We start from the raw sequence: 27,975 nt of genomic DNA on the forward strand, positions 1-27,975 counted from the left end.
CGAACGGACCTGATACCGAAAAGACCGACCTTAAAATGAAGGCGGGAGATACACCGCATGCATTTTTAAAATACAGGACACCTCTAGTGTCTAGATATGCTAGCCCCGAAATGTCCTTCAATTTTAGCGATATGAACAAGTTTTCCACATGGAGAAAATTGTGGACGTGGCTTGCTATGGGGGAAAAGGTATGAACATGAGCATGACTTCCCCACTATCTGACCTGTCTCCCTTTAACGATCCTATAATAAAAAGAACTCGCACCATTCAAAAAAAAAATTAAAAAAAATAGGTGCCCCACACTAAGTACTTGGACAAACCATCCATGATCCAACACTACTTCATCTTGGTGAAATAAAGCATGTAATCTCGGTCATGTCAGTAGAAATACAAAATGTACAGACACATTTTTGTTTCCGCACTCATACGAATTACTTACATGAAACTCATACTATGACAAAGAATGCTTACTGTAGTCGTAAGGAATTCACTGCAGAGATACTAATTTTATCTGTAAGTTTTGGTTTTACAGTCATTGACAGTGGGTCACTGTATGACGCAGAAAATTGCAAATTCATAAGCTTCTGTACTCCAACATGCCTTTATACTAAGGAGTTACATGGAAATGTAACAATAATATAAAAATTATTGTTACATTGGAGACTAATTGCCGGAATGCAGGGTTAGGTAAGGAATTGATTAATTATGTATGTAACAAATTACAATAATATTTGGGTCTACGCCTTACTTCGGCGTCAAAGAAAAAAATTATAATAGCCTTTCAAGACGTCATAATTATTTGGACTAGGTCTACGGTTACATTGCGTTATTGTTACTTGAATGCAATGCAATATACGATAAATTTAATTAGTATTCATAAATAGTTCCATTGAACTAAACTGTAGTAGTCTCTTTAACAACACATACTTAAAAATTTGTTGAATGATAATGTAATTAGTAGTATCTTTAACAATGTTTAAAAATATCAAAACAATCAAATTTAAAAATTCGATGAATGATAACATTACTATTAATTACTAACATTATCTAGTACATATCGAAGAATAAAACAACAAAACTAGACCGTTTTAGTTATAATATAATATCCGCATGTTGCCCTTGTGGGTTCATTGATTTTGAAATAAGGTAAACCTATGTTCTATTGTTTATTGTATGTAAACTTGAATGTGTAATTTCCTTTTAAACCGTTATTTTACGAATCATTGCAAAGTTTAGTTGGATCTTTTAAAGAGTTAACATCTAAGTATTAAAGTTAATATACATTTTGTGTTCAATTTTGGAATAATGATTACATGTAATTAATAATGAGGTCACACTATTTATTATTTTGATCAACTTAAATATACAATTCCTTGATCAGGACAAAGTTGACTCAGATCATATCAAACAGACCACATTCGAAAAATATAATCTATTTTCGTTAAAAAAAAGTCAATAAAAAATGAAAAATGTATATATATCTCAGCCTCATATGGTATACGAGCATGCGAGTTAAGATAGATCTGAATTTTAAATCAGAAATTGAAGAATAAAAGAACAAAACTATAGAAGGTTTTAGTTTTAATTAGTAAATCTAGCGAATATTGCAGTCTTTAATGTAACGATAACGCAATAAAACCATAGATCCGAATATTATTGTTAAATTCATAATTAATCAGTTCCTTACCCAACCCTGGAGGCTGCATTCCAGCAATTAATCTCTAATGTAACAGTAATTATCATATAATTGTTACATTTACATGTAAATGTAGCCAGTGCTTTATACTAAACAGTCATCAATGGTCAAAGGACTTACTTAAATGAATGATTTCTAAATCACTGATTCAAGTAACATTTTGTCCTCAAATGCTTGAAGTAAGAGCTAGGTGTCTTTCTTAAATAACCAACAACATTTGTATTTAAGTAGCACAAATAAATAATAGAATCCCTAGAATAAGTGATTTAATTTTCAGAATATCAAAATATCAGAACCAGTCTTCATGCTTAACCAGAAGTCCTACAACATTGGCTTTTGAAATTGCTCTAGGGCTTGTATAATTCTTCTCTACAAACCAACAGAATCAACTATAATTTTCAAAAAACTGAGCTTCTGGCTTGTGGACTCAAAGTTAAACATGAAGGCTGCAGAATCAACATATGTGTTGATAGGAAGACCGGTCATGTCAGGTGATTACCTTGTACTGAATCTGAAATAATGACATTAATAGACTTAGTAGTAAAAACTAGGAAAACTGATCTGGACCACTGTCATGAAACTGTGAAATGATGATCCCTTACCAAACAATACTCTCCAAAGTGTCACTGGTCATTGCTTGGCTGGTGAGCATGGTTAGTGAAGCTGGAAAAGTGTTGTCAGAAGTCACAAATTACCTGTAAATCAGATTAAACAAAATATAATTCAGTTATAAATGTTAATAAGTTGACTATATCCCATAAACAAACATTGTAAAGGGTAGGCCACTTCATGTAAATCGACCATATGCTGGTCAAATTTCACTAGGATTTTTGGGGAAAGACGGCTTCAAGCCGTTAATCCCCTATGTGGTTGAGCAGAGTGACATTCCCTCACATCATTCATTTGTTTTTATAGTGTGGAAAACCCCCCAACAAATCTTACTGATATTAATGAAAACGAGACACACAAATGAATAGATTGACTTTCCCTTCTGTTTCTCGTGAAATTATCGTATCTTGAGCTCTCCTTTACACTATTTATGTTTCTTTTACAATTCGGAAAAATAAAATGAAAATCAGTATGACGAGAAATTCTAAATATATCCAACCTACATTATATTATAGTGACGGCATTGTTGGAATGCCACACTACGCAGAAGCAAGGATATCCTTCACTGCAGAGGCGGATTTAGGGGGGGGGCCCCCTTTTTGGGAAAAAATTTGGTTGCTTATATAGGGAATCACTGAAGCGTGACTGGAGTGGGCCCCCTCTTAGGTCAGTCAGTGGGCCCCCACTTATGAAAATTTCTGGATCCACCACTGCACTGGTTATTTATAAGTTATTAAATCATTCTCAGAGATCATGCACTAATTAAAAATTAGTATTTGTTAAATTGAAACATAATTTTGTTTGCTGTAGATGATTCAAACATCAACATGCAATACTTTAATTAGTAGGTCAGCAACTTTCAAAGTAAACAAAGTCTGTTGGGATACATGAGATTGGGGAAAGAAACAATTTTTTTAATTTTTTTTCTGTAAAATTCTGTTTTGAAAATCTTCCTCCAATTCAGGAGCACCTCAATTGATGAGTAATTATCCACTAAAATAAAAGTTAATGTATCTGAACACTTTAAATGTGACATTTAGTATATGATAAGTAGTCTTCCATTAAAACTAAATTTGTGTACCAACATAATCATTGTATAATGGTAAAAAAATAATTGAATTAAAAATAATGCATTTCGAGTTTAAACATTTAAACCTACACTGTATTTATCCGTGAAATTTACAAATATTTCAAAATGTAAGATCTGGAAACAAGCTTCTCACAGTTTACATCAATCATTTTGTTTTTTATTAGTACCTGTATCTCTTTGATGAGAGTTGTAACTGGGAACTTATAATTATTGGAAATTTAAAACTGAATGGATTTTTAAGTCCTAACCACTGGTATCATCGTACAGCGGATATAGGTACTAACCAAGCGGGCGTAAGCGATTTTGATCTTTCTCGGTAACGAAAAATCTTTGTTTTGTTCACATAATATCAATGTGTACTTTAATCTAAACATAATTGCTGTTTTAAGAAATGATTTGGTTGTAGGTTGATGATTAGAGATGTCTCATTATTTTCCCAAAACAAGAGGGATCGATTACTAAAATCATGTTCAAATACTTGTAAAAGAAGTTGGCCCTCGTCTCATCCGATATAATTCTATATTCATTGCAACTCTTTTTCTGATAGAAGGTCAATGTGTGTGTGTAATAAGTATAGCTGTTTCAATAATTGGCATTGAAATCTTTCATACATATGTTATTTTTCGATATTTTATCCCTAAAGAAGCGTTGTGTATGGTGTTTAGCTGACCACATGAATCCTTATGTACGGTGCATAGTTAAGAAGTTGTACACCGTACACAAAAACTTTATTTTCATACTCGTTTATTACCCAAACAGTTTCAAGGAATGAGTAATCACAGGTAGGTTTATGATTGGTAACCATTACTGTTGCCCTGTATTAGGTTTCTTTCAGATAAAACATGTATATGTCTCAACAACTGTATTGAAATTGAAAGTGGGTGTTGAATTTCACAACTATTTGCGCATGAACAAGTTAATTGTTCTTATTTGAATAGGAAAAAATCAATGCAAATATTATTTGGGAGCAGGAATTTCATATGTTGAGAAATGTACATTGAATATTGATAAAGCAAAACAAAGATTTTCGTTACCTTGTAAGGTCAAAATCGATCATGCCCGCTTAGTTAGTACCTATATCCGGTGTACTGATGATACACAATGCTAACTTTCTTGAAAAAAAAATTAAAATCTTAGAGTACTGTCACAAAAAATGGAAAATGGCCCTAACCTGCAGTTCAGTGGTACACAATTAAGATTTCAAAAAATAGAAGTTGTTGTTAAATGACAGAATTCAGTTGAATTTTAGATAATTAACTATCAACTTTAATCGAATGTTTAGATATAGAAGATGCAGATCTCTTCCATTGGTCCAAATTGAATCCTAAACGAAGGAAAGGAAATTACATTAAACAAAAATTGATTTCAATATTGTCAACCTGTTCTTTTTTTCATTCTTTGTATGAAGACTATCAAAAGATACCCCCCCCACAAAAAAAAACAAAAAGTGGTAAAATGTATATTTTGGCTTATATCTTTAAAACCAAAGCATTTAGAGCAAATCTGACAGGGGGTAAAATTGTTGATCAGGTCAAGATCTATCTGCCCTGAAATTTTCAGACAAATCGGACCTGTTGTTGGGTTGCTGCCCCTGAATTGGTAGTTTTAAGGAAATTTTGCAGTTTTGGGTTATTATCTTGAATACTAGTATAGATGGAGATAACTGTAAAGAGCAGAAAAATAAGACCTACAAATAAGTCAACATGACCAAAACTGTCAGTCAATCCCTAAAGGGCATCCGATACAGTTTCTCGATAAAATGTCGTTTTCTTAATTTTTAAATGTGTTGTAGGCCTTGGCGAGTTATTAAATAAAACACAAAATATAACATAGGTCACCGTGCTTGTTTTCAAGAAAATTGAGGCTGAAAATTCGGGACTTGTGCAATTTTGCAAAAAAGTTAAACAATGTTATAAAATTTTTGGAGCAAATATTCTTTGTCGTAAATTATTAAGATCGGGTTCAATTTGAAGCTGTGATAAGTGACAATAAGGAAAAAATAAATCCCTACACGAAGGACTATACAAATTTTCAAGCTTTGCTTTGCATTGCGAACCAGATGCTCAAAGTGGGATTTTTTTAATCCAAAAAATATAGAAATGAAGTGTTTCTGAAAATGTCATTTTTATCATTTTTTTGCATGAACTGCGTTTTGTCATGCTTTCTCCAAATCTGAAATAAAAAATATATGTCGCCGCGCTGGATTCTATGATAAACGCGATTTATCCTAAAAATTGCGTCCCCCCTTTGTAACCTCAACGTTAGCGCTAAAGTGCACTACTTCGCTGGCAGACTTTTTCAACGTAATTGTTGCAAATTACCGGTGACATTTTTCAGATGTATGAATATTGCTTGTAAAGAGCTAGCTAAAAATTTGTAATATTGTTTTCGGAAATAAAATCATGTGAATCCTAAATACATCTCTTTGTTTGTGGTCTAAGTGATAAACATCCCAAGAAAAGTGATAACGGACTGTTGATAATTTTTACGGCTTTTAAAATTAAAGACTCGGCAATTTAAAACTTGACATACAGGTTACATGCACTGAAAACACTCGTGCATTAATTTATGTATTAATTTATAGCATATGTTGACCTCTAGATGTTGTTTTTTTGTTTTTGTTTTGTTTTGTTGGCTGCTATATATTTCCTTACAACATTGTACAATACTCCTTTAAATCCTTCTATTCACGTTTTAATCACTTTTTATAATTTCACATTTATTCATAAAATTAAACTTTTATTCTGGTCAATAATTACAATCGAATAAAATTGGGAGGCTCCTAAATATTTTTAAATTCACAGTTTTTATAGTTGACTATGCGGTATGGGCATTGCTCATTGTTGAAGACCGTACGGTGACCTATAGTTGTTAATTTCTGTGGCATGTTTGTCTCTTGTTGAGAGTTGTCTCATTGGAAATTATACCATACATGTATCTCCTTTTTCATGTTGTCAGCAAACAAAAACAAAATCTTATCAAGGAATATGCTAAAGGAGGCTTTTGTCCAGAGAGAGAAACTAGACCATATTTTGAAATTTTTGGATTTCGCAAAACGATTGAATTAATAGCGAGAGGACTAGACATATCACCTATGCGCAATTTCATTGGTAAATAACTATATATATTTTCACCAAAGTGCGACGCATTGCGGGGTACATAAAATATGGCACGTTCATTCCTCTGTCTGTCCTTTCGGTCCTAATGGTTACTTAGATTTTTCAAGTGTACAATTCTTGCCAAATTTCTATAAAACTGATATTGTATGGACACGTTCGAAAATCAGTGCATATCAACTATTCTTTAAAAGAGTTACGCCAATTGGAAATATTAGTTATATTGGAAATTGCATTGTATTTGCTGTCATTCCATCATTTCTCTTAATATATTTGTATTTATTTTTTAAAAACCAAAATAAACATCTGTGCTACGAGCGCATGAAACACCCGTCGTCTTATGAAAAAAACACCATAATACATGTTTTTGAAATAACACGGGGCTTGTACAGGAAGTCATGCTAAGTATATACTGACTCATTTTGGTATTCTTGCTCAAAAGGAAGTTTATATTGACTATTATATCAAATTGAAGCTCAATAAAAATTTGAGAACTAAAAAACGAATTAAAGAATCATCACAAAAAAGTATACAGATCTTTTAACTAAGAAGTATATGAAATTTTATGCAATAATTATTAATAGTTTCTTTAAGATACGGCTCGTCATGTGAAAACCCCCTCTTTTTTCATATAAACTCAATAACTCTAAAATAAAAGAATCATCCTCAAAAAGTATACAGATCTGAGATTCATATAACTAAGAAGTGAGTAAGGTTTTAACAATAATCAAAAATCGTTTTTGAGATAAAGCGCGAACTGTGAAAAAAAACACCCCCTGTTTTAGTTACAAAGTCTTGTAACTCAAAAAGTTCACCAAAAAGATATACAGATCGTTTGACCATCATGACAAAAACAACCATATTTAGTTTAATGACTTTAGGATAATATGTTGTACCATTTTACGACGTACAGACGGACGCTGCACATTTGCATACCATAATACGTGACGTGAAAATTTGTACGGGCGTGTAAAAATATTGTTGGCTATTGCCTTTTGAATTTTCTGAGGAGTTCAGTATTTTTTGTCGTTTTACTTTTTGTTAGATAAAATACGTGTTACGTGGAGGTAATAGGAACTTTATTAAAGTTGTATCATTGTTGATATTAGTGGAATGCCATTATTAATCTAACATAAATAAATTGTTCAGTTAGGAAGTTTACTTTTTCTTGTACCTAAATTTTCGGTATTAGTTTTAAAATATCATTGTTGGTTTTCTGTGCTGTAAAAAATATGACAGAATATCGGAGCCGGACTAAATTGTGGATGATGAATGATAATAAAAATGTCCTATGCTTGAACAGAATATTTTTTTTTATCAATTTGGGAATCAGAATATGTTTTCAAGACAAATACTACTAGTAGTCCAAATAATTATGACAGTCAGGAAGGGTATATTAAATTTTTGCTTTGACGACCCGCCTTCCTGTGACGCGTGAAAGAAAAAAATATAATAGCCTTTCAAGACGTTTGGACTAGTAAGATACCATACTTCCTCCAACCTTTTAAAGTGCAATGATCGTTCCATAAATATTTTCCATCTGAATATATTATTTTATTTTATACAAAAACTATATCATATATAGGACATACGTCCTGAACATGCATGAAATATTTGCCACTGGACGTTAAGCAAACAACATACAATCAATTTATTGGACATAGTCTTGGTATAAAGCTGGAATTTAAGGTAGCGCCTTCCTCATTTTAAAATGATAATTGACATGCATTATATTAGTAACATCAAAAGGGTCAGTCATCTTGAGATTGCTAACCAAGCGATATTTAAATTTGTTGAAGATCTCACAGAAACAGTAATGTGTTTTATTTCTTATGATTTTATTAGACTGTTATCCTTTTAGAATGAAATGCACTAATATAATGGTGTAGAAGTTAGCATGCAGGAGAAACAGAAATTGGAGCATCGGAAAATCCACATTACGTTTCTTATTACGGAAAATTACACGCATTACGTCCCGCAAAAAGTGACGTTTTGCGGGAATTCAAACGCTTAACGTTGCGCCAAGAGTTAACTGCCTTGAAACTGTATCGGATGTCCTTAAGGAGTTATTGCCCTTTATAGTCAATTTTAACAACTTTTTCTTCATTTTTAGCTCACCTGGCCCAAAGGGCCAAGTGAGCTTTTCTCATCACTTGGCGTTCGGCGGCGTCGTCGTTAACTTTTACAAAAATCTTCTCCTCTGAAACTACTGGGCCAAATTTAACCAAACTTGGTCAAAATCATCATTGGGGTATTTAGTTTAAAAAATCTGTGGCTTGACCCAGTCAACCAACCAAGATGGCCACCACGGCTAAAAATAGAACATAGGGGTAAAATGCAGTTTTTGGCTTATAACTCAAAAACCAAAGCATTTAGAGCAAATCTGACGTGGGGGTTAAAATGTTTATCAGGTCAAGATCTATCTGCCCTGAAATTTTCAGATGAATCGGACAACCCGTTGTTGGGTTGCTGCCCCTGAATTGGTAATTTTGAGGAAATTTTGCTGTTTTTGGTTATTATCTTGAATATTATTATAGATAGAGATAAACTGTAAACAGCAATAATGTTCAGCAAAGTAAGATCTACAAATAAGTCAACATGACCAAAATGGTCAGTTGACCCGTTTAGGAGTTATTGCCCTATATAGTCAATTTTTAACCATTTTTCGTAAATTAAAGTTATCTTTTACAAAAATCTTCTCCTCTGAAATTACTGGGCCAAATTAATCTAAACTTGGCCACAATCATCTTTGGGGTGCCTAGTTTAAAAAATGTGTGGCGTGACCTGGTCAACCAACCAAGATGGCCGCCACGGCTAAAAATAGAACATAGGGGTAAAATGCAGTTTTTGGCTTATAACTCAAAAACCAAAGCATTTTGAGGAAATCTGACATGGGATAAAAATGTTTATCAGGTCAAGATCTATCTGCCCTGAAATGTTCAGTTGAATCGGTCAACCTGTTGTTGGGTTGCTGCCCCTGAATTGGTAATTTTAAGGAAATTTTGCTGTTTTTGGTTATTATCTTGAATATTATTATAGATAGAGATAAACTGTAAACATCAATAATGTTCAGCAAAGTTAGATTTACAAATAAGTCAACATGACTGAAATGGTCAGTTGACCCCTTTAGGAGTTATTGCCCTTTATAGTCAATTTTTAACCATTTTTCATAAATCTATGTAATATTTACAAAAATCTCCATTGAAACTACTAGGCCACAATCATCTTTGGGGTATCTAGTTTGAAAAATGTGTCCGATGACCTGGCCATTCAACCAAGATGGCCGCCACGACTAAAAATAGAACATAGGGGTAAAATGCAGTTTTTGGCTTATAACTATGAAACCAAAGCATTTAGAGCAAATCTGACAAGGAGTTAAATTGTTAATCAAGTTTTCAGATGAATTGGACAACTGGTTGTTGGGTTGCTGCCCTCCAATTGGTAATTTTTAAAGAAATTTTGCCGTTTTTGGTTATCTTGAATACTATTATAGATAGTGATAAACTGTAAACAGCAATAATGTTCAGCAAAGTAAGATCTACAAATAAGTCAACATGACCTAAATGGTCAATTGACCCCTTAAGGAGTTATTGCCCTTTATAGTCAATTTTTAACAATTTTCATTAATTTGGTAAATTTATGTAAATTTTTACCAAATATAGTTCTCTAATGGGCAAAGTTCATTATAGATATAATTGTAAGAAGCAAAATCGTTCAATAAAGTAAGAACTTCAAACACATCACCATCACCAAAATACAATTTTGTCATGAATCCATTTGTGTCCTTTGTTTAATATGCACATAGATCAAGGTGAGCGACACAGGCTCTTTAGAGCCTCTAGTTTGTAACTTGTACAAAAATCTTCTTCTCTGAAACTACTGGTCCAAATTTATACTAACTTGGCCACATTTATAATTGTGGTATATATTTTTTAAAATGTGTTCGATGACCCCTGCACCTACCAAACAAAATGGCAGACATGGCTAAAATTAGAACATAGTGGTAAAATGCAGTTTTTGCTTTATATCTTTAAAACTAAGACATTTAGGGCAAATCTTTCAAGATTTAAATGTCTATAAGAATAAGATCTGTCCCCTAACAAATTTTCAGATGAATCCTACAACCCGTTGTTGGGTTGCTGCCCTAAAATTGGTAATTTTAAGGAAATTTTGCAGTTTTTAGTTATTATCTTGAATACTATTATAGATAGAGGTAAACTGTAAACAGCAATAATGTTCAGCAAAGTAAGATCTAAAAATTAGTCAACATGACCAAAATTGTCAGAGAACCCCTTAAGGAGTTATTGTCCTTTATAGTCAATATTGAACAACTTTTCGTCATTTTTGTAACTTGTACAAAAATCTTCTTTTCTAAAACTATGGGCCAAATTTAACCAAACTTGGCCACAATCATTACTAGGGTATCTATTTTAAAAAAGTGTCTAATGACCCCCGCCTACCAACCAAGATGGCCGACATCAGTAAATACAGTAACAGGTTGAGAGCCTCTAGTTTTTTAAACCAGTTGTTGGCATGATACATGTTATGTTCTCGTGTATTTTATGTTAACAAATATGTTATGCAAGGGATTGTACTTGATTTTCATAAATTACGTTGAAAACATAATCTTTCAATCAGTTTACTTGAGATCTAGAGCTAGCATGTCAGTAACTGCTAGTAGTCCTTTAATTTATGTTCATCATTGTCTTTTTGCTTAGTTTCTTCTGTTACCAAAATTTTAACATTTGACTCAGGCATCTTTTTAACTGAATTTCACGGTACATGTGTGCTTGTTTTACATGTACTTTAAATTTATTCAACATTGGATAGAGGTACACAAAGTATTAGTTGGCGCCTGTCCCAAGAATGGAACCTGTGGCCTTTGTTAATTGTTGTAAGATTTAAAAAAAAAGAGGGTTCATTTATATATTTCAAAGTTAAGTGTGACATCCATTTTTGCTGAACAACTTCATGTACCGGGTATAGTATACATTTGTACATCATTGTTTAGGGGCCAGCTGAAGCCTGTCTATATAAGCTACTCGTGTTGCCTTCATGTGCTGGACTTATTTGCTGTGTCGAAGAACCATTGGTTGGGTTGATGTCTCTTTAACACATTCATGTTTCTTAATTTTATTGTAGTGCTGCGAGTGAACGGACACTTCTCTTTTTAAGTCTTGTCATTTCTCCCCATCAGTTTAAAAAAAAAGAAGTGACAATAAATGTAAGGGGGGGGGGGGGGGTAGGTTGTTATGAAATTTAATGTTGTCATTTCATTTTAGAAACTTGGTTTGGACATAACAGATGAACAGATTAAGGATATGGAAGAAAATATTGATTGTATTGACTTTGAAACAGCTGCTAAAGAGGAGGAACGAGTACGACATGATGTAATGGCCCATGTACACACGTTTGCAAAAGCCTGTCCTAGAGCATCACCTATTATACATCTTGGTGCTACATCAGCATTTGTTGGTGATAACACAGTATGTTTATTATATATGTCTAGTTAAATTTGTATTTAAATGTATAAATATATATAATTGACAAGTATCATTTAATATACTCCCATTCTAAGAGTGATGGTTATTTTGAAATCACTTTGTCTGTCCTTTCAATTTTCTATCTGTTCGTTCAACAAATATTTCCTTCACTCATTTCTAAGCAAATACTGAACTGCATTACGTCATATTCGGTTAGCAGCTGTACAAATATGAGATAAAATGTGAGAACTTTTCCAATCCATCTGACCATGCTGACACCTACTTTCTGTTTCTTATTACAACAATATATATGCATTCTAGATTACAACACTACCGGTATATGAAATATTTTCTTTCTGTGATATATGAACTGAAGCATATTCCAAATGTCAATATCCCAGAAACAGAACGTACACATTATAATGGTCCTGTAGCACATTCAGTAGAGTTGTTGTGGCTTCGATTCTATAACATGGGTTGTGGGATGAATTATCAATGTAAATCATTTGTAAATAGAAGTTTTGCTGATTAAAAAATCAAATTTTGATCCTTACAAATTTTCTTATTTTTTCTTTTAGGATTTAATAGTCATGAGAGAAGGATTTGATATTCTCCTACCAAAGGTAAGATGTATACTATATATATATTGACCATACTGTCATTTTAGGTAAGTTGTAGTTCAGAATGTCTTCACTTGGTTAGCATGGTTAGCAGCTGTACAAATATGATATAAAATGTGTGAGAACTTTTCCATTCTATTAACACAAAGTACTTTCTATTGCTTAAATCAGTTTGAAATGCAAAAGTCTATTTAGTGATATTTAATCAGATACAAGGGTATGGTAGCAGTTTCTTTTTTCAGACATAACTGTTTCTCGGTCCTTGAGCAAAATTTATTTTGAGATTTAAGTCGAGAATTATTTTTTTTAAATGAAAATTTATGAAGATCAAATACTTATTCAACCCCTTTTTTCAGAAATTGCATCCTAAGATTCAAGTTACAAATTCTTGATTCCAACTACAATACCAATTCTTTTTCTTTTATAACTGCCACTCAGTATTGTGTGCTAACCAACAGGGCCTTATGTTACTGTTTAATGGCCCAAAGCAGTGATATTGTTGGCTTTTTTCAAATCTACCTCTACCCTTTTTTATTGGTAAAATGTGTGGGAAATTTATAATAAACCATGAATTTGACTGGAACTTCAATTTGCAGACCCTCATTTGAAATAAAACCCGTTATTGTCAGTCATGATATATAAGTAGATTCTCAAATCTGCACAAATAGTCATTTTAGGCATGAAAAATGTTTAAATGAGTGTTTTTCAGTTTGTATTTATGCACAATTAATACTGAGACTGCACTGTTTGCGAAAAAAGTTGTCTTTTTGTGAATAATTTAAACCATTATATTTTCAAATTGGTATTCTTCTCCAGGGGAAAAAGCCTTTATTCTCCAGTAATTTAAGGCAAACAATATCACTGCAAAGTATATTTGATAAATACTTGCTCATTATGTATACCTGTGTTGACACCTGCCAGCAGAAAATACTGTATGTTGTCAGCGCTGTCCATTACTTTTACAAAAATCTTCTCCCCTGAAACTACTGGGCAAATTGAAACAAAATTGGCCAAAATCACTTTTAGGGTATCAGGCTCAAATCATATGTGCAATGATCCTACATAAACTATAAACGGGTGGACTTTGCCAAAAATAGTCTCTTATCTGAAGATGGCTATAGATAGAGAAAAACATGAATTGTGTAGAATTTTCAGAATGTTGAGATTTGCTTACTAAAGATTTATTTTTGGCAGATAGCATTTACACATAGCCAACTTAATGATAGACATCAATAACTTTTTTAAGCTTTCGTTGAAATGGTAATAAACTCGGACAGAAAAAAGTAAAATAACAAAAATACCAAACTCAGATGAAAATTCAAAACAGAAAGTCCCTAATCAAATGAAAAAATCAAAAGCTCAAACACATCAAACGAATGGATAACGTATGTTATATTCCTGACTTGGTACAAGCATTTGTGGATTAAACCTGGTTTTATAGCTAGATAAACCTTTCACTTGTATGACAGTCACATTCAATTATATTTTAACAACTAACAATGTGTGACCAAAACAAACAGACATAACAGTTATAACGTCAAAAATAGGGTTTCAGCAGTCAACATTATGTTATAATCTAGACACTATACAACAAATAAATATGTCAACAGAGAGAAACAAGAAGGCATATAGACAGAGCACATTTAACAAAAACCTGAAGTTTCTTCAAAATAAAAAAAAATAATATCTGGAGAAATAAATTCACAAATCAGGAGCCTGTAATTCAGTGGTTGCTGTCTTTTATATTTGTTTTTAGTTTATTGTTGTTTTGTCATAATTCTGGCTGCTAGTGTTCTGGTTTGAATTTTCATACATTTTGTCATGTTGGGGCCATTTATAGCTGACTAAATGCTGTATGCGTGCTGCCCGTCATTGAAGGTTTTACATTACCATATTGATGCTTACATGCAAGTTATTAGGACTGGTGTATAATTGTCTGATTGACAATCATACCACATCTCTTTATTTTTATACTGTTAGTCATCATCATTTCAGTTAGAATTACAATCATATTTCATTAAAGACATTTAAAAAGAGCCTCTGAGATACATGTATTTAGTATAATCGTATCATTGCAGATCAATATTTAAAAATTTACTGTAGCAGCTGTTTGATGCATGCAAACATCTTCAAAAGTAAATTATTGTAGAAATTAGATTTATAACCGAGATGAATATAACATCCAAAACTTGTTTTATTTTCCAGTTAGCTAGATGTATACAGAGTTTATCAAGCTTTGCTCGCAAGTATAAAGATCTACCTTGTCTGTCATATACACATTTACAGTAAGTTCCTAATATATTTGTCCCATTTATATTTAAACGTCAAGTTTAAATTATTTTTGTGTCAACCTTTGTTTGTTATATAATGTCTAATTGATTTAAATGCTTGTCTTTTGTTAACAAGTCTTAAGAGATTGAAATTGGGATAAGACAAAAAATGTCTGGCTGAAATTCTTTTAATGTAACAGGCATATGAATTATGAAATCAAAGCAAGCATTTTAAACTAGTAAATTAATTCATATAAGTTTTGTTTTAATATATGATTTGCACAGCTGATAATGTTCATATTTATTACCAGTATAAAAAGTCATTAATACTCATGGTTTTTTTATCCAGACCAGCACAGTTGTCAACAGTTGGTAAGAGAGCCTGTATTTGGATTCAAGATCTACTAATGGATCTTTCAAATTTAGAAACGGCCAGGAATAACTTACGTTTTCGTGGTGTGAAGGGTACAACAGGGACCCAGGCAAGCTTTCTACAGTTGTTTGAAGGAGATGATGACAAGGTATCAGACTGAATTGATTTGGATTAACATTATATATTTGATAATAAGGATTGTATTTTATGAATTGTTGCTCTTTATAGATTTATTTTCATATACGATGTGCAAAACGCTGGTGACTGTGTAAAAGGTCTCAACATTACCAAAAATAGAAAAATTCAAACAAAAAAAGACATAAGACATGATTTTTTACATAAATCTTAAATGAAAAACAAATATGACAAGACACAACTAAGTTTGTTAGCATCCAACATACCATAAACTGTGACAGTGTTATAACAGGGTAATAAAGAACAAATTTTAACAATCAGTTGGTAATGGCTTGACTCATCAGATTGGCAAGGATCAATAAATTGATGTTTAGGTGTTAAAAATGCACTTTCAAATCATATGAAATAAGAAATTCAGGTATATATGAAATATTAAGCAAAATATTGAATACCATACATAGGCAATCATGTCACATCTTCTCTTTTCACATTCTTACTTCTCTTTATACTACTTTGAAGTATTTTATTACAGGTTGAACAATTAGATAAAATAGTCACGGAGTTGGCAGGGTTTGAGAAGTAAGTCTTGGCCTGGCTATTGTTAAGCAGAAGAACAACTGTTGCTACATATGTAAAAACAACAATTTCAGAAGAAATAACATGTTCTGAGTTGGTTGACAGTAAATTATATCGAAATAGTATAGATAATAAGCATGATAAGGAATTTCAATTGAAGACCTGGATTTATATTGGTCCTGAGATTTATAGTGTTACATATGGTATGAACACTTGTCTATTATTGAAGACATCATGTTTAAATATAGATATCATTAGTGTTTTGTGGTTTTGGGTTGATGTTTGATTATCATATATATACCCTACAACTTTTATTAGTAGTTGGTAAAATATACTGCTGCAGTAAATTTTTCCCATTAGAAATTAAAAATTAACAGGAAAAAAAACATGAAAGTACTGAATCTAACCTCAAAAATTATTTCTCATTTTAACAAAAATGTTCATATTGATTAGTCCTAACAAAATCAACAAGTTACCTTTAGTTTTAATAGATCACATATTTTTCATTTCGGAGCCTATTTGGAAAAAACCCAGGCCAATTAAGGGAATTTTCTTAGTCAAATTATTGAAAACTAAACCCTTACAGCAGATTCCAACGAGTATGAAGCTACAGGTAGATTCTTTGGTTAGCTTCCTTGTTAGCTCAACCATGAAATGATTATTACCTCAAAATTGGGAGGAGCATAGCACCAATTCATCATCCAATGAAAACACTCATATCAATGGCCTGTTTATAATATGTATGTTTCATAAAAACAGGTTTCCCTAAACAACTTTGCAAATTAAATTAAATTTCTTATAGTTTTTGATTGAATTGAAAAATTCTATGAATTACAATAAAATATAAGCGGAGTAACGGTTTATGTTTTGTTCAAGGATGATGTACCCTTGTGTTGATTCAATGCTAAACAATTGGAAATTTTATAGAAAATCCATAGCATTTCCCCTTGCACTTTCATAGTTGGAAATTTAGTACTTGCTATATGGAGGATTTTTTGCAAGCAGTGATTTAATTTAAACAAGTTTATAAATTTAGATATTGGTTTAAACAAATATATATATGGACCAATTCAAGTACACCTTCTAGGGTGCGCTCGAATTTCGTGACTTCGGACGATTTTTTAAAATTTACGTTAACGGTTGAGGACTGTTTGTCAACAATAATTGCTAGCACATCATAGAAAATCAAGTAACTGAGTAATCTATGCTTAAAATTTTATAACACAAATATCTGTGGATTTTCTACAAAAATCTTGGTTTATTTGCCCCAAAATTCCGTTTAACTTTTAAATGCAATAAAACTACAAATAATAATGCTTGATCGAAGTTTCCTCTTTGTAAATGTACAAAATGGCCTATCTTTATTATTCTTTATATTTGCTGTTTTTATATTATTGCAGTTTGAAACATTCGTCATTCAAAGGCTACAGAAGGGGTCATCAACCTTATACATACACATAACTGGATTTATAAATGAACTGAGTAATTGATTGAAATAAAATTGGCAAATCAAACACACCTACAACATGCTTGTGAATTAGCTTATACTTATCAATAAATTTTAAATTTAGATTGAAAACTTATTTTTAAACTGACTTGTAAAACAAGTTTTACAATGTTTATATTCTGTCTCTAGTTCTGATTGGTTCTCTGTTTAACTATTGACTCCACCCAAAGGCTTGTGTACCTAACCTAATAATGATTTCATGGTTGAGCTAGCAAGGAAGCTAACCAAAGAATCTACATTTAGTTTCATACTCGTTGAAATCTGCTGTAATATGATGAAATAATTTTGTGTTCATGACTTCTGTTTAAAAAATTTGGACAAGTGGTTTTCTCCTTCAATCTTTTCAAATATCATGTTCACTTGCCCCACTTAAAAAGTTTAATTGTTTTGATATGGTAAATGCTTTGAAAAAAAATTGAAATTTAATTAAAAAAAACTATTATTAATTGAATTCTATGAATCTAAAAATGGTGGTTCTCTGAAATTCATACAAGCATCTTAGAATGACATTCAAAAATAACATTATATGAGTGTCCAATTCTAAGGTTAACACACAAATGTATAAAAGAAGTTATAAATTGGAATGATTCATTAGCCCTTAGTATCCACTGTGCCCAAAATTTGAAGGCAACCATTTGATTCTCAATCACCAGTGTGCTTTAATATCAATGCTTTTAATACACCATTTGTTGTTAAAATTTAACAGTAATTCATCAAATTTTGAATTGTAAAATATTAATGAAACTATTGATTGATATTGCACTAAAGTATTATTATTTTCTAATTTATGAATCATTCGAATAGCTTAAAATTCCATTTTTTATTATTTATATTTTTGAAATATTTCTATTTCTTTACATTTTGTTCATATTTTAAATGCAGATATATTACAATCTGTAAATAGAAAAGGACAGAAAGATTTAGATATTTCACAAATAAAGAACAGTTAGTATTTACAACTCCAAGCTAAATTTTCAATCACATAATTAATGTAAACTTTTAAATTGCAGATATTACCTGATATGTGGACAGACATATAGTAGAAAAGTTGATGTAGATTGTTTAGCTGCTCTAGCTAGTCTTGGATCATCTGTACATAAGGTATGTTAGCAGCATTTAGCTAGTCAAATCTCATTTGTCCTTAAAATTATAACTGCTCTTTTCTAAGATTGTTTGTTGATATATGGTTTTAACTAATCTAAATTTGTTTAAAAAGCTAGTCTAGGATCTTTAATAGAATGAACAATTTAGAAACCTTAAATCACGCTAAGATCTATTGAAAATTATTCTCTGGGCTAAAAAAAAAAAAAAAAATGAAACTGTACAAAGAAATTAATAAGATGAAAAAATCATTAATTTTATTATAATAATAAAAGACCATTTCATATTGATACATCAATCTCAGACCAGATTATCAATTCCCTACTGATATTCTTCTGCACCTTTTTTTAAGCCTTTCAAAGCTCATCAACAGTTGTGTCCCTTGGTCTTCAAACTTCCAGCATTGGTTTGAGTTGAAATTATGATGTCTTAAAATAGTTCTCTGGTTTGACTGACTTCCAAGATAAAGAAAGTCTCCTGAATATGCACATGTTATTTCACAATTTTGTGAAACATTGCAATAGTAACTTACAAGGTCATTATTTTTTTTTATAGATATGTACAGATATACGATTGCTGGCCAATTTTAAAGAGATGGAAGAACCATTCGAAAAGGATCAAATAGGTAATTTTCAAAGGTCTTTCTGTTATTATGTATTAAATGCAAATAAATAAAACTTCTTATTCAGTTTTTACTTAATTTGAGCTGGGAATAAGGATTCTTCAGTTTATAGTAATATATGATTTGTCTGCTTTGATCTTTTTCCTAGGCTTAAATACTTATTTCATGAATCTGACTATCTACTCTATATGTCTTTAGATCATACTACAAAGATGTCATAAATTGTTTGTCCTGTGAATTTAGATTATGACCAGCAAATTTGAAAAAGGTTCTACAGCTTACCCTTGTGTCAATCCTGCTTTCTGATAAAAAATACATGTCTTAAAAGACAACAACTTTTTCTGTCGTCAATCTTATCCGAAACACAACTAAGTAACTGTGATACCCCAGAATTTTATATAAATGTACACATTTCCGGTTGTAACTGTTATCCACATCTGAAGCATGAGTTTGAAGCAATTAATGTAACTGATTATCACTTGTACATTTATGCACATGTTTCATTATAAAAGCACCTGTGAAACGACTCACATTTGTGTGGGTGATCTGGATTAATAAATTCAAGCTGTTGTTGAAACATAAGAAACAAGAACATAGACCTGAAACTCAAACTGAAAACTAAACCAATAAATTGAAAATACTGAAAGAGAAGTTGTAAATGAAAAAAGATGCACATGATAATGATACTCAGTAAAATTCTCTATCACTAAGTGACTTCATTATAAAGTAACAAGTACTGGTACTTTAAATGGGTGATCTTGCACAATTTTCTTGGATGTTACTAGAACATGAGGAACTGCACATGATCATTGAAAAAAAAGATATATATAACATTAATATTTTCTTTAGATGTATCATATATATACTTGCTATGCTTTTGTATCCAGTGAATGCTGTATCTTTTTCTGAGTTTAAAAAAAGCATATTTTAAAGTATTACTTTTTACGCTTTGATTTTCACTGAAATTCATTTATATGTAAACCTCAAATAAGATATGTACAATATGTTGATTTATTTAGTTAAACAATTATTGTGTGGACAATATTCTTTATTTTCTCTCAATGGTTATTCTATATTTTCAGGATCCAGTGCTATGCCATACAAAAGAAATCCAATGAGAAGTGAGAGATGTTGTTCCTTAGCCAGACATTTAATGTGTTTAATCCAAGATCCCCTAATGACACACTCCACACAATGGATGGAGAGGACTTTAGATGATAGTGCTAATAGGTTGGTTCATCTAGTGTTTATTGTCTTATCTTAATCCATCAATATCAATACAAAAGTCAACTTTTGTTATACCCCCAGCATACAAAACTTGGGTAATGTATATTTTAATCAAATAGAATATCTATGTAGTATATAATATCTATAAGAAGAGTTGGTATAATTTACAATGTTACACTTATCCACCAAAGGACAAGTAGTGGCAAAATTGTTTACCCCTTACACAGCATCTAAAATGGTTTTAGGTGGGTTTCTTTTTTGCACAGTCTTTAATTTTCATTGTGGTATTTTGTTTACTGGTTCTCTTTTTCCCCCTGTTTTTTTTGCATTTTCTTTTTTTATTTGCAAAAGCATTATCAATTACACCATGATATCTTATCATATACTACATAGATATTCTATTTGATGACAACCTCCATTTTCTTGAATATGTTATCATTGTCACTCCCATGTAGACAGAATGCTGGGGTTAAATCTGCTTTATCTAAGAGAATTTTCTTTTTGCCTGAAATTTAGGTGACCATATTTCTGTACTCTCTGGATTCTACTTGCACTTTGATTTTCACCTCAATATTTATGTAGTCATATTTGTTAAGAAATAAAGACTAGCTCATCAAATGATCTGTGATTATGGTGCTTCTACAAAGGAGACGAGATATTTCAATATGTACCATTCATTTCTGAATGAGATTCCAAATATATTACACAAAAGAAACTTAATTTCAGGTCTTAGAGTGTTGCATATGGCATAACAAGGTTTTGTTGCATATTATTTTTTTTAGCAATTTCTTTGCCGAAATACTTACTGGGTTATGCTGATAGGGGGATTGTTTTAAAGGGTTTCAAAAAAGAAGTGTTTGCATTTTAATAACAGGCTTGGCTAATAAGTTTCAAATACCAAGACATTTATACTTGAAATCTATGAAAATGAAAAGCTGTTGTTTGTAAACTCTGTTCTTATTTTAAATCATGTTTTTTTACAGGAGAATATGTTTAGCTGAAGCTTTTCTTACAGCAGATATATTGATGGGTACATTACATAATATATCAGATGGACTTGTAGTATATCCTAAGGTATTGAATAGTAAAATTATGTCAGTGGTTTTTAGCTCACCTGGCCCGAAGGGCCAAGTGAGCTTATGCCATCACTTCGAGTCCGTCGTCGTCCATTGTCTGTCGTCGTAAACTATTTCAAGAATCTTCTCCTCTGAAACTACTTGGCCAAATACTTCCAAACTTTAACTGAATGTTCCTTAGGGTATCAAGTTTATAAATTGTATCCGAAGTTTTGATCTATCAACAAACATGGTCGCCATTGCTAAAAATAGAACATAGGGGTCAAATGCAGTTTTTGGCTTATATCTCAAAAACGAAAGCATTTAGAGCAAATCTGACATGGGGTAAAAATGTTCGTTAGGTCAAGATCTATCAGCCCTGAAATTTTCAGATGAATCAAACAACCCATTGTTTGGTTGCTGCCACTTAATTGGTAATTTTAAGGAAATTTTGCAGTTTTTGATATTTTCTTGAATATTATTATAGATAAAGATAAACTGTAATCAGCAAAAATGTTCAGCAAAGTAAGATCTACAAATAAGATAGAATGACCAAAATTGTAAATTGACCCCTTAAGGAGTTATTGGCCTTTAAAGACAATTTTACACAATTTGTTCATCATATTTGTTAACTTTCAAAAATCTTCTTCTCTGAAAATACTGAACCAATTGCAGGTAAACTTGTGCTAAATGATTCTAAGGGTATCTTGTATAAAGTTTGTGTTTTGTAAAAAACATGGCCGCCATGGCTAAAAATAGAACATAGGTTAAAATGCAGTTTTTGGCTTGTATTTCAAAAACTAAAGCATTTAGAGCAAATATGTTGAGGAGTTTAAGTGTTTATTAGGTCAAGATCTATTAGCCCTGAAATTTTCAGACAAATCGATACTCATTGTGGGGTTGTTGCCACCTATTTGGTAATTTTAAGCAAATTTTGCAGTTTTTGGTTATCTTGAATATTATTATAGATAGAGATAAACTGTAAACAACAAAAATGTTTATCAAAGTAAGATCAACAAATAAGTTTAATGACTAAAAATGCCAGTTGATGCCTTAAGGAGTTATTGCCCTTTAATGATAATTTTACACAATTTTTCATTGTTTGCTAACTTAAAAAAATCTTTTTCTCTTAAACTACTGAACCAATTTCACTTTAACTTAAAACTTAACAATCCTTAGGGTAACTTGTATTAATTTGTTTTTTATACCCCCCAAAAAACAAAAGTTTTGGGGAAGTATATAGGAATCACCCTGTCCGTCCGTCTGTCTGTCCATATGTCTCGTAAACGCAAATCCTCCTTAATGGATGGACCAATATTAATGAAACTTCACACAGTTGTAGTACACAACCTGAGGATGTGCATGAAGGAAAATATTTCTGGTCGGAATTATTTTAAGGGAGATAATTGATTTTACTTAGTTAAATATAGCTATAAATGGCAACAAGTCTGTAAGCGCAACTAATCCTAAACAGATTAATCAATATTGATGAAACTTTACACAGTTTTTGTACACAACCTGTAGAAGTGTAGATGTGCATGAAGGAAGATATTTCTGGTAAGATTTTTTTCAAGGGAGATAAGCACAACTCCTCCTAAATGACTGTACCAATATTAATTAAACTTTACACAGATCCAGTACATGACCAGAGAATGTGCATAAAGGAAGATATTCTTGGTCTGAAATATTTGAAGGGAGATAATTAACTTAATTTATATAGATTTAGTTATTTTTTTGGTTTCTACACACTGACTTAAAATATGCAAAGAGAGATAACTCTAATTATTATTAATTTTAAATGTTCTTTCATTTCCTTTTACTTCAAGAAAAATAGCCAATGTTGCTAGGGGTAAAATGCATTATTTTTGCCTGTGAAGAAAATATAACAGATACAAAGAATGTTTGAATGGCATATTTTAGCAGACCCTGAAAAGCAAAAATAATCATTGATGAATGATTTAAACAAAAAAATTGAAGGTGAGCGATTCAGGCTCTTGAGAGCCTCTTGTTTACTGGAACTTTCCAGAATGATTCCAGGATTGTCATTCTTGTCAGAGGATCTCTTACACTTTTTGCATATTGCAAGTTTGCAGAGTGAGACTTTTATTTTACATTTTAAAATAAGAACACTTTTTATTGCTAGAAGTAAATAAAAAAAATCTTGTGACTGACCTTCCAAATTAGATCAGGTTTTTCTGTTACTTCTGATAAGGACACAACCATTGCATTTACTTAATATTTGGTTTACAGGATGAAATATGACAATTCTATGGACTAGTTAGCAGCTTTTCAATGCTGATTAAATGTAACCATTCATGTAGAAGAAAAATATTTCCATCAAATTGCAATTTTGAAATTTTTTTGTTTTTATAAGATGGTTACTAGAATTATTAGTTAGAGAATTTATGTTGTAGGTAATAGAGAGAAGAGTTAATCAAGAGCTGCCATTTATGGCAACAGAAAACATAATTATGGCCATGGTCAAATCTGGAGGTGACAGACAGGTATATATCTAGGGTTTACAAATCATAAGGTTTCCTAATGATAATATATAGAAGTATTTTATAAAAAAATGTTACCAAATATGTGGTCTCAAACTTGGGGAAAGGTTATTACAGATACATGTCATATGCATTTCAATAGGTATTACATACTTACATTAGAACATTTTAGACTAGCTGAAATGAAAGCAATAAAAAGCTACCCCAAAATATGCAAAACATAAAATGAATTAAATCAGCTATAGATCTTTAATTAAAAAGACTTTAAAAGTTGCAGTAACAGTTTTGCTGCTTTAACTTTTCAAAAACAGTTCAAACCAGGATCAATTCAGTCAATACTCAATCCAGACCAGGTTAATTACTGGTCAGAATAGTTAAGATGTGTTTCAGGATATATTAAAAGTACTGCTCTATATTCTTTAGGAATCATTCAAATTAATTCATTGAAAAACATGCATTATTTCTTCACTGATGTTCATTAAATTTGAAAATTAGTCCTTTCAGACTCTTCTGTATTTGTATACATCTATACATCTTTAAAAAAAAAAAGGGGGGGAGGACTCCTGTTTGTTCTCTTTGGTTGTAAATTCATGAAATTAATATTGTTAAACAATCATAATTCATTCATTTTGTAGGAATGTCATGAACAAATTCGTGTGTTGTCTCAGGAGGCAGGAAATGTAGTCAAACGAGAGGGGAAGGATAATGACCTAGTGGAAAGAATACGGAGGACTAATTATTTTAACCCAATACATCAAATACTTGATACATTGTTAGATGCATCAACTTTCATTGGTAGAGCACCAAAGCAGGTATTTATTGGATTAGTTATTACATTTGCTTGACCCAAGTTCATATATATTAAACATTGTCTGTTACCAAATTTGTGGAAGTGTTCATGTAGGGAAGAAAATTACCACAAAAAAACCTGTTAAATTAAATATTTGTCTGGCACTGTTTAAGACGCTGTTGGAATACTCCTGGTAGCGCTAGCCTTATAATCCTACAACATGGTTTAGATCCATGTAGAATAAACTTTCAATTCTCAATTTTAAGGTTATACTGACCTACATTTCACATTTCCATAACCTCTATTACATTTGGAGTTTTAGTCGAACTCAAAGTTGTTAAGTTATCCACAATCATGTAAATTGGTGTTGAAACACATCTTGGGAAGTACCTACAGTAGTTTTCCTTAATTTTATTGCAACCGAAAAACTGTAGTACTTAATTTCATGTACAAATCAAGTACTGTAAAATACAGGTACCTAAATATTACAATAATTCTTAAGAAACAAAATAGTACTGAATATTAAAAGAAGATTTCCAGTACTACAGATTTTTGGTACAGAAATAGTACTGAATATTAAAAGTAGATTTCCAGTACTACAGATTTTTGGTACAGAAATAGTACCTATGCAAATGTAGCTGTGTATAATTGGCATATAATCATAGAACTTGAAAAGGTGATTAGTAAAAGAATACAACAGTTTCCTGAAAAAAAACAAATCACAATATTTGTTCTGGATTGCCATTTAACGAATACATAATGAATTTCTCAGTATTGTCATATATGCCATACTTAAACTCTACAGACAGAGTTGCCAATGTATGTCCCTCTTGCATCTGACCTTTTATCGGAATTTGTGAGAAATGTGCATTTTACAATTAACTAATCGAATTATAACAGCAACACTTAATTTTAGATAGCTAAAAACTTTGAGAAAATTAATGAACACGTGAACAGTTAGAAAGAACCAAAGGTTTTAAATGAATTTTCTTTTGTCCACTTAAATCAAAGATACTTCTACAGCACCAATTGACCTTCTAAATAGCATTATAGCACTTATTGCTGCAAATCTTCTGATAAGTACTTATATTTACATACCCTGTTAGGATTAATCTGATAAATTTGTTTTGCAACCTTTTTATATTAATATAATTTTTTTGTGATAATAGCATGAAATTATGTCCATTTCAGGTTGATCAATTCCTGGATAAAGAAGCGGATCCCCTAATTGAAAAGTATTCTGAGAAAATGAAGGCACTTGGGACGTCAGATCTAAATTTATGATCAAGGAAAGACCTTTGAAAAAATGGTCAAAAATTCCTTTCCCACTTTTAAATTGAAATGTTATTATCCCCAGGGCCAGAGGTAGTGGCCTAGAAAACATACCATTTGATTCTGTCTTTGGTATGTGCTTTTTTTGTATGGCTAGAAATCCTCAATCTGGGTTGTGTTTAGCATATAGGAAATTAAGACCTTAAAGCTAGTGCTAGCTTTAATAGTCACAATGAAGTTCAACTTGGCCTATAATATGAAGTCTGAACATCACCTTTTTTTGTATCTGGACAAAATCATAGGATCCATTACATCTTAACCTAGATTGATACAGAATGCTTGGACCATCGAAGGCTCCCAACTGAAAGACAATGGGAAATTCAGTACATGTACCTCTTTACCGATCTAATTGCCTTCTGCATGCTTATATTTTTTTCTGCTTATAATTTGCTGATATATTTATTATAATTCTGAATAAACATGTTTTCTTGCTAGATTGTCATCAGTATTTTATCAATAGAGGGATTCAAAATTTTATTTTTAGCTCACCTGGTTCAATGGCCAATGTGATCTACTACCATCACTTGGCATCAGTCATGTTCACAGTTGATTTTTATCATTATAAATATAAAAAAAAACTTCTGAAAACTCTGGACCAATATCAATGAACCCAGAATGAACCTTGGAGTATTTAGTACATAAATGTAAAAAGTTTGTGTGTTTGTATGGCCCAATCCCCCCCCAACAAATGACCCCACAACGAAGTTGTAAGTGCCATATAGTTTTACCCTTGTCCGTAATTCTGAAATTCTGACGTCCGTGAGTGTATCCAAAACAAACAGTTTTCGGGTTATCACCCGAGTATTATTAATTTGATGGGAATGAAACTTGTATAGATGGAAGACAAATGGGTCACACTTATGGGAAACTAGAGTATGGGAGGAAGCATGTCGATTTTAGAGTCCATGGTATAAGTATGAAGTCCCTGTTTCAAGAAAGAAAAATAAATTGGAAATATGGTTAACGAATGGTTACTTGGAGTTCTTTACCTTTACCTTTGCCTATCCTGTATTTGCCACCTCTGTCAGATGAACCACTGGCACTGTTGTCCTTTGTCAGTGTGAATTAAACTCTTTAAAATCCTATGAATTATCACTATATACATACACGGTCACAATAACAATGGTGCACTAATAAAATCGGTTAGATAAAAATATATTGAACTAATACTTTGTACACTGCATCATATCCCACCAACACTTTATCTACACAGTTACAGTTCTCATTTCTAATTATCACATATATTTCCATATCAAAGGCATTTCTGTTCACTATTATAACATTGATGAACGCTTTTGATATAAGCTAAAGCATAGTCCAGCACTAATTTTCTCAATGTGTACATGTTGATTTGTTAAGAAATGAATCTTCGAGCAGTCCATAATTAATTGTAGCAAGTTGTTGTTACTCTGAAATAATTCATCAAATAGAGTTCCACTAGTAATGTCTTTAATATAACATCTGAGTTTGTCGATGAACGGAGACCTAACTTCCTCCAAAACTTTGCACTTGATTATAAAGTGTTCATGATCTTCAGGTTCATGCTTACATAGTTGACAAATTGGACTCACGGATTACCTACTAAATTTAGCTCTGTCTTGTTGAAGTGTGTAGGTTCCACAAGCGAGTTTGGATTTTATGTTTCAACGTTTGACAGCAAACGGATCAGCCCCCCACTAAACCAAATGTTATGAGTCTTGCGAAAAATTGTGTCCTCAATATTAAGTAATTTTAGAGTTGATTTTTCTTTGGCGTCAGTTTTTAGTTTGTCCAGCCAGAAAAAGTTAACAACCTTCGATACCAGTTTGTTCCATTTAGATTTACACGGAGGATTGACTAATAACTCGTGAGGAGATGGTACACGTAGTTCAT

General features: G+C 31.7%; 1 protein-coding gene across 1 annotated transcript; it reads left to right on the forward strand.

The window, feature by feature from the left end:
• On the forward strand, nucleotides 1–26,538 carry LOC139512796 (adenylosuccinate lyase-like). Its single transcript, XM_071300712.1, has 13 exons — nucleotides 1–188; nucleotides 11,794–11,997; nucleotides 12,573–12,617; nucleotides 14,820–14,899; nucleotides 15,234–15,405; nucleotides 15,925–15,971; nucleotides 18,486–18,576; nucleotides 19,132–19,201; nucleotides 20,281–20,428; nucleotides 21,409–21,499; nucleotides 23,895–23,984; nucleotides 24,617–24,793; nucleotides 25,963–26,538. The coding sequence occupies exons 1-13, from the start codon at nucleotides 36–38 to the stop codon at nucleotides 26,053–26,055; spliced, it is 1,461 nt and encodes a 486-aa protein (XP_071156813.1). The 5' UTR covers nucleotides 1–35; the 3' UTR covers nucleotides 26,056–26,538.
• Nucleotides 26,539–27,975: the final 1,437 nt, after the last annotated feature.

This window comes from Mytilus edulis, chromosome 2, assembly GCF_963676685.1.
Source record: "Mytilus edulis chromosome 2, xbMytEdul2.2, whole genome shotgun sequence".
Classification (NCBI taxonomy): Eukaryota; Metazoa; Mollusca; class Bivalvia; order Mytilida; family Mytilidae; genus Mytilus; species Mytilus edulis.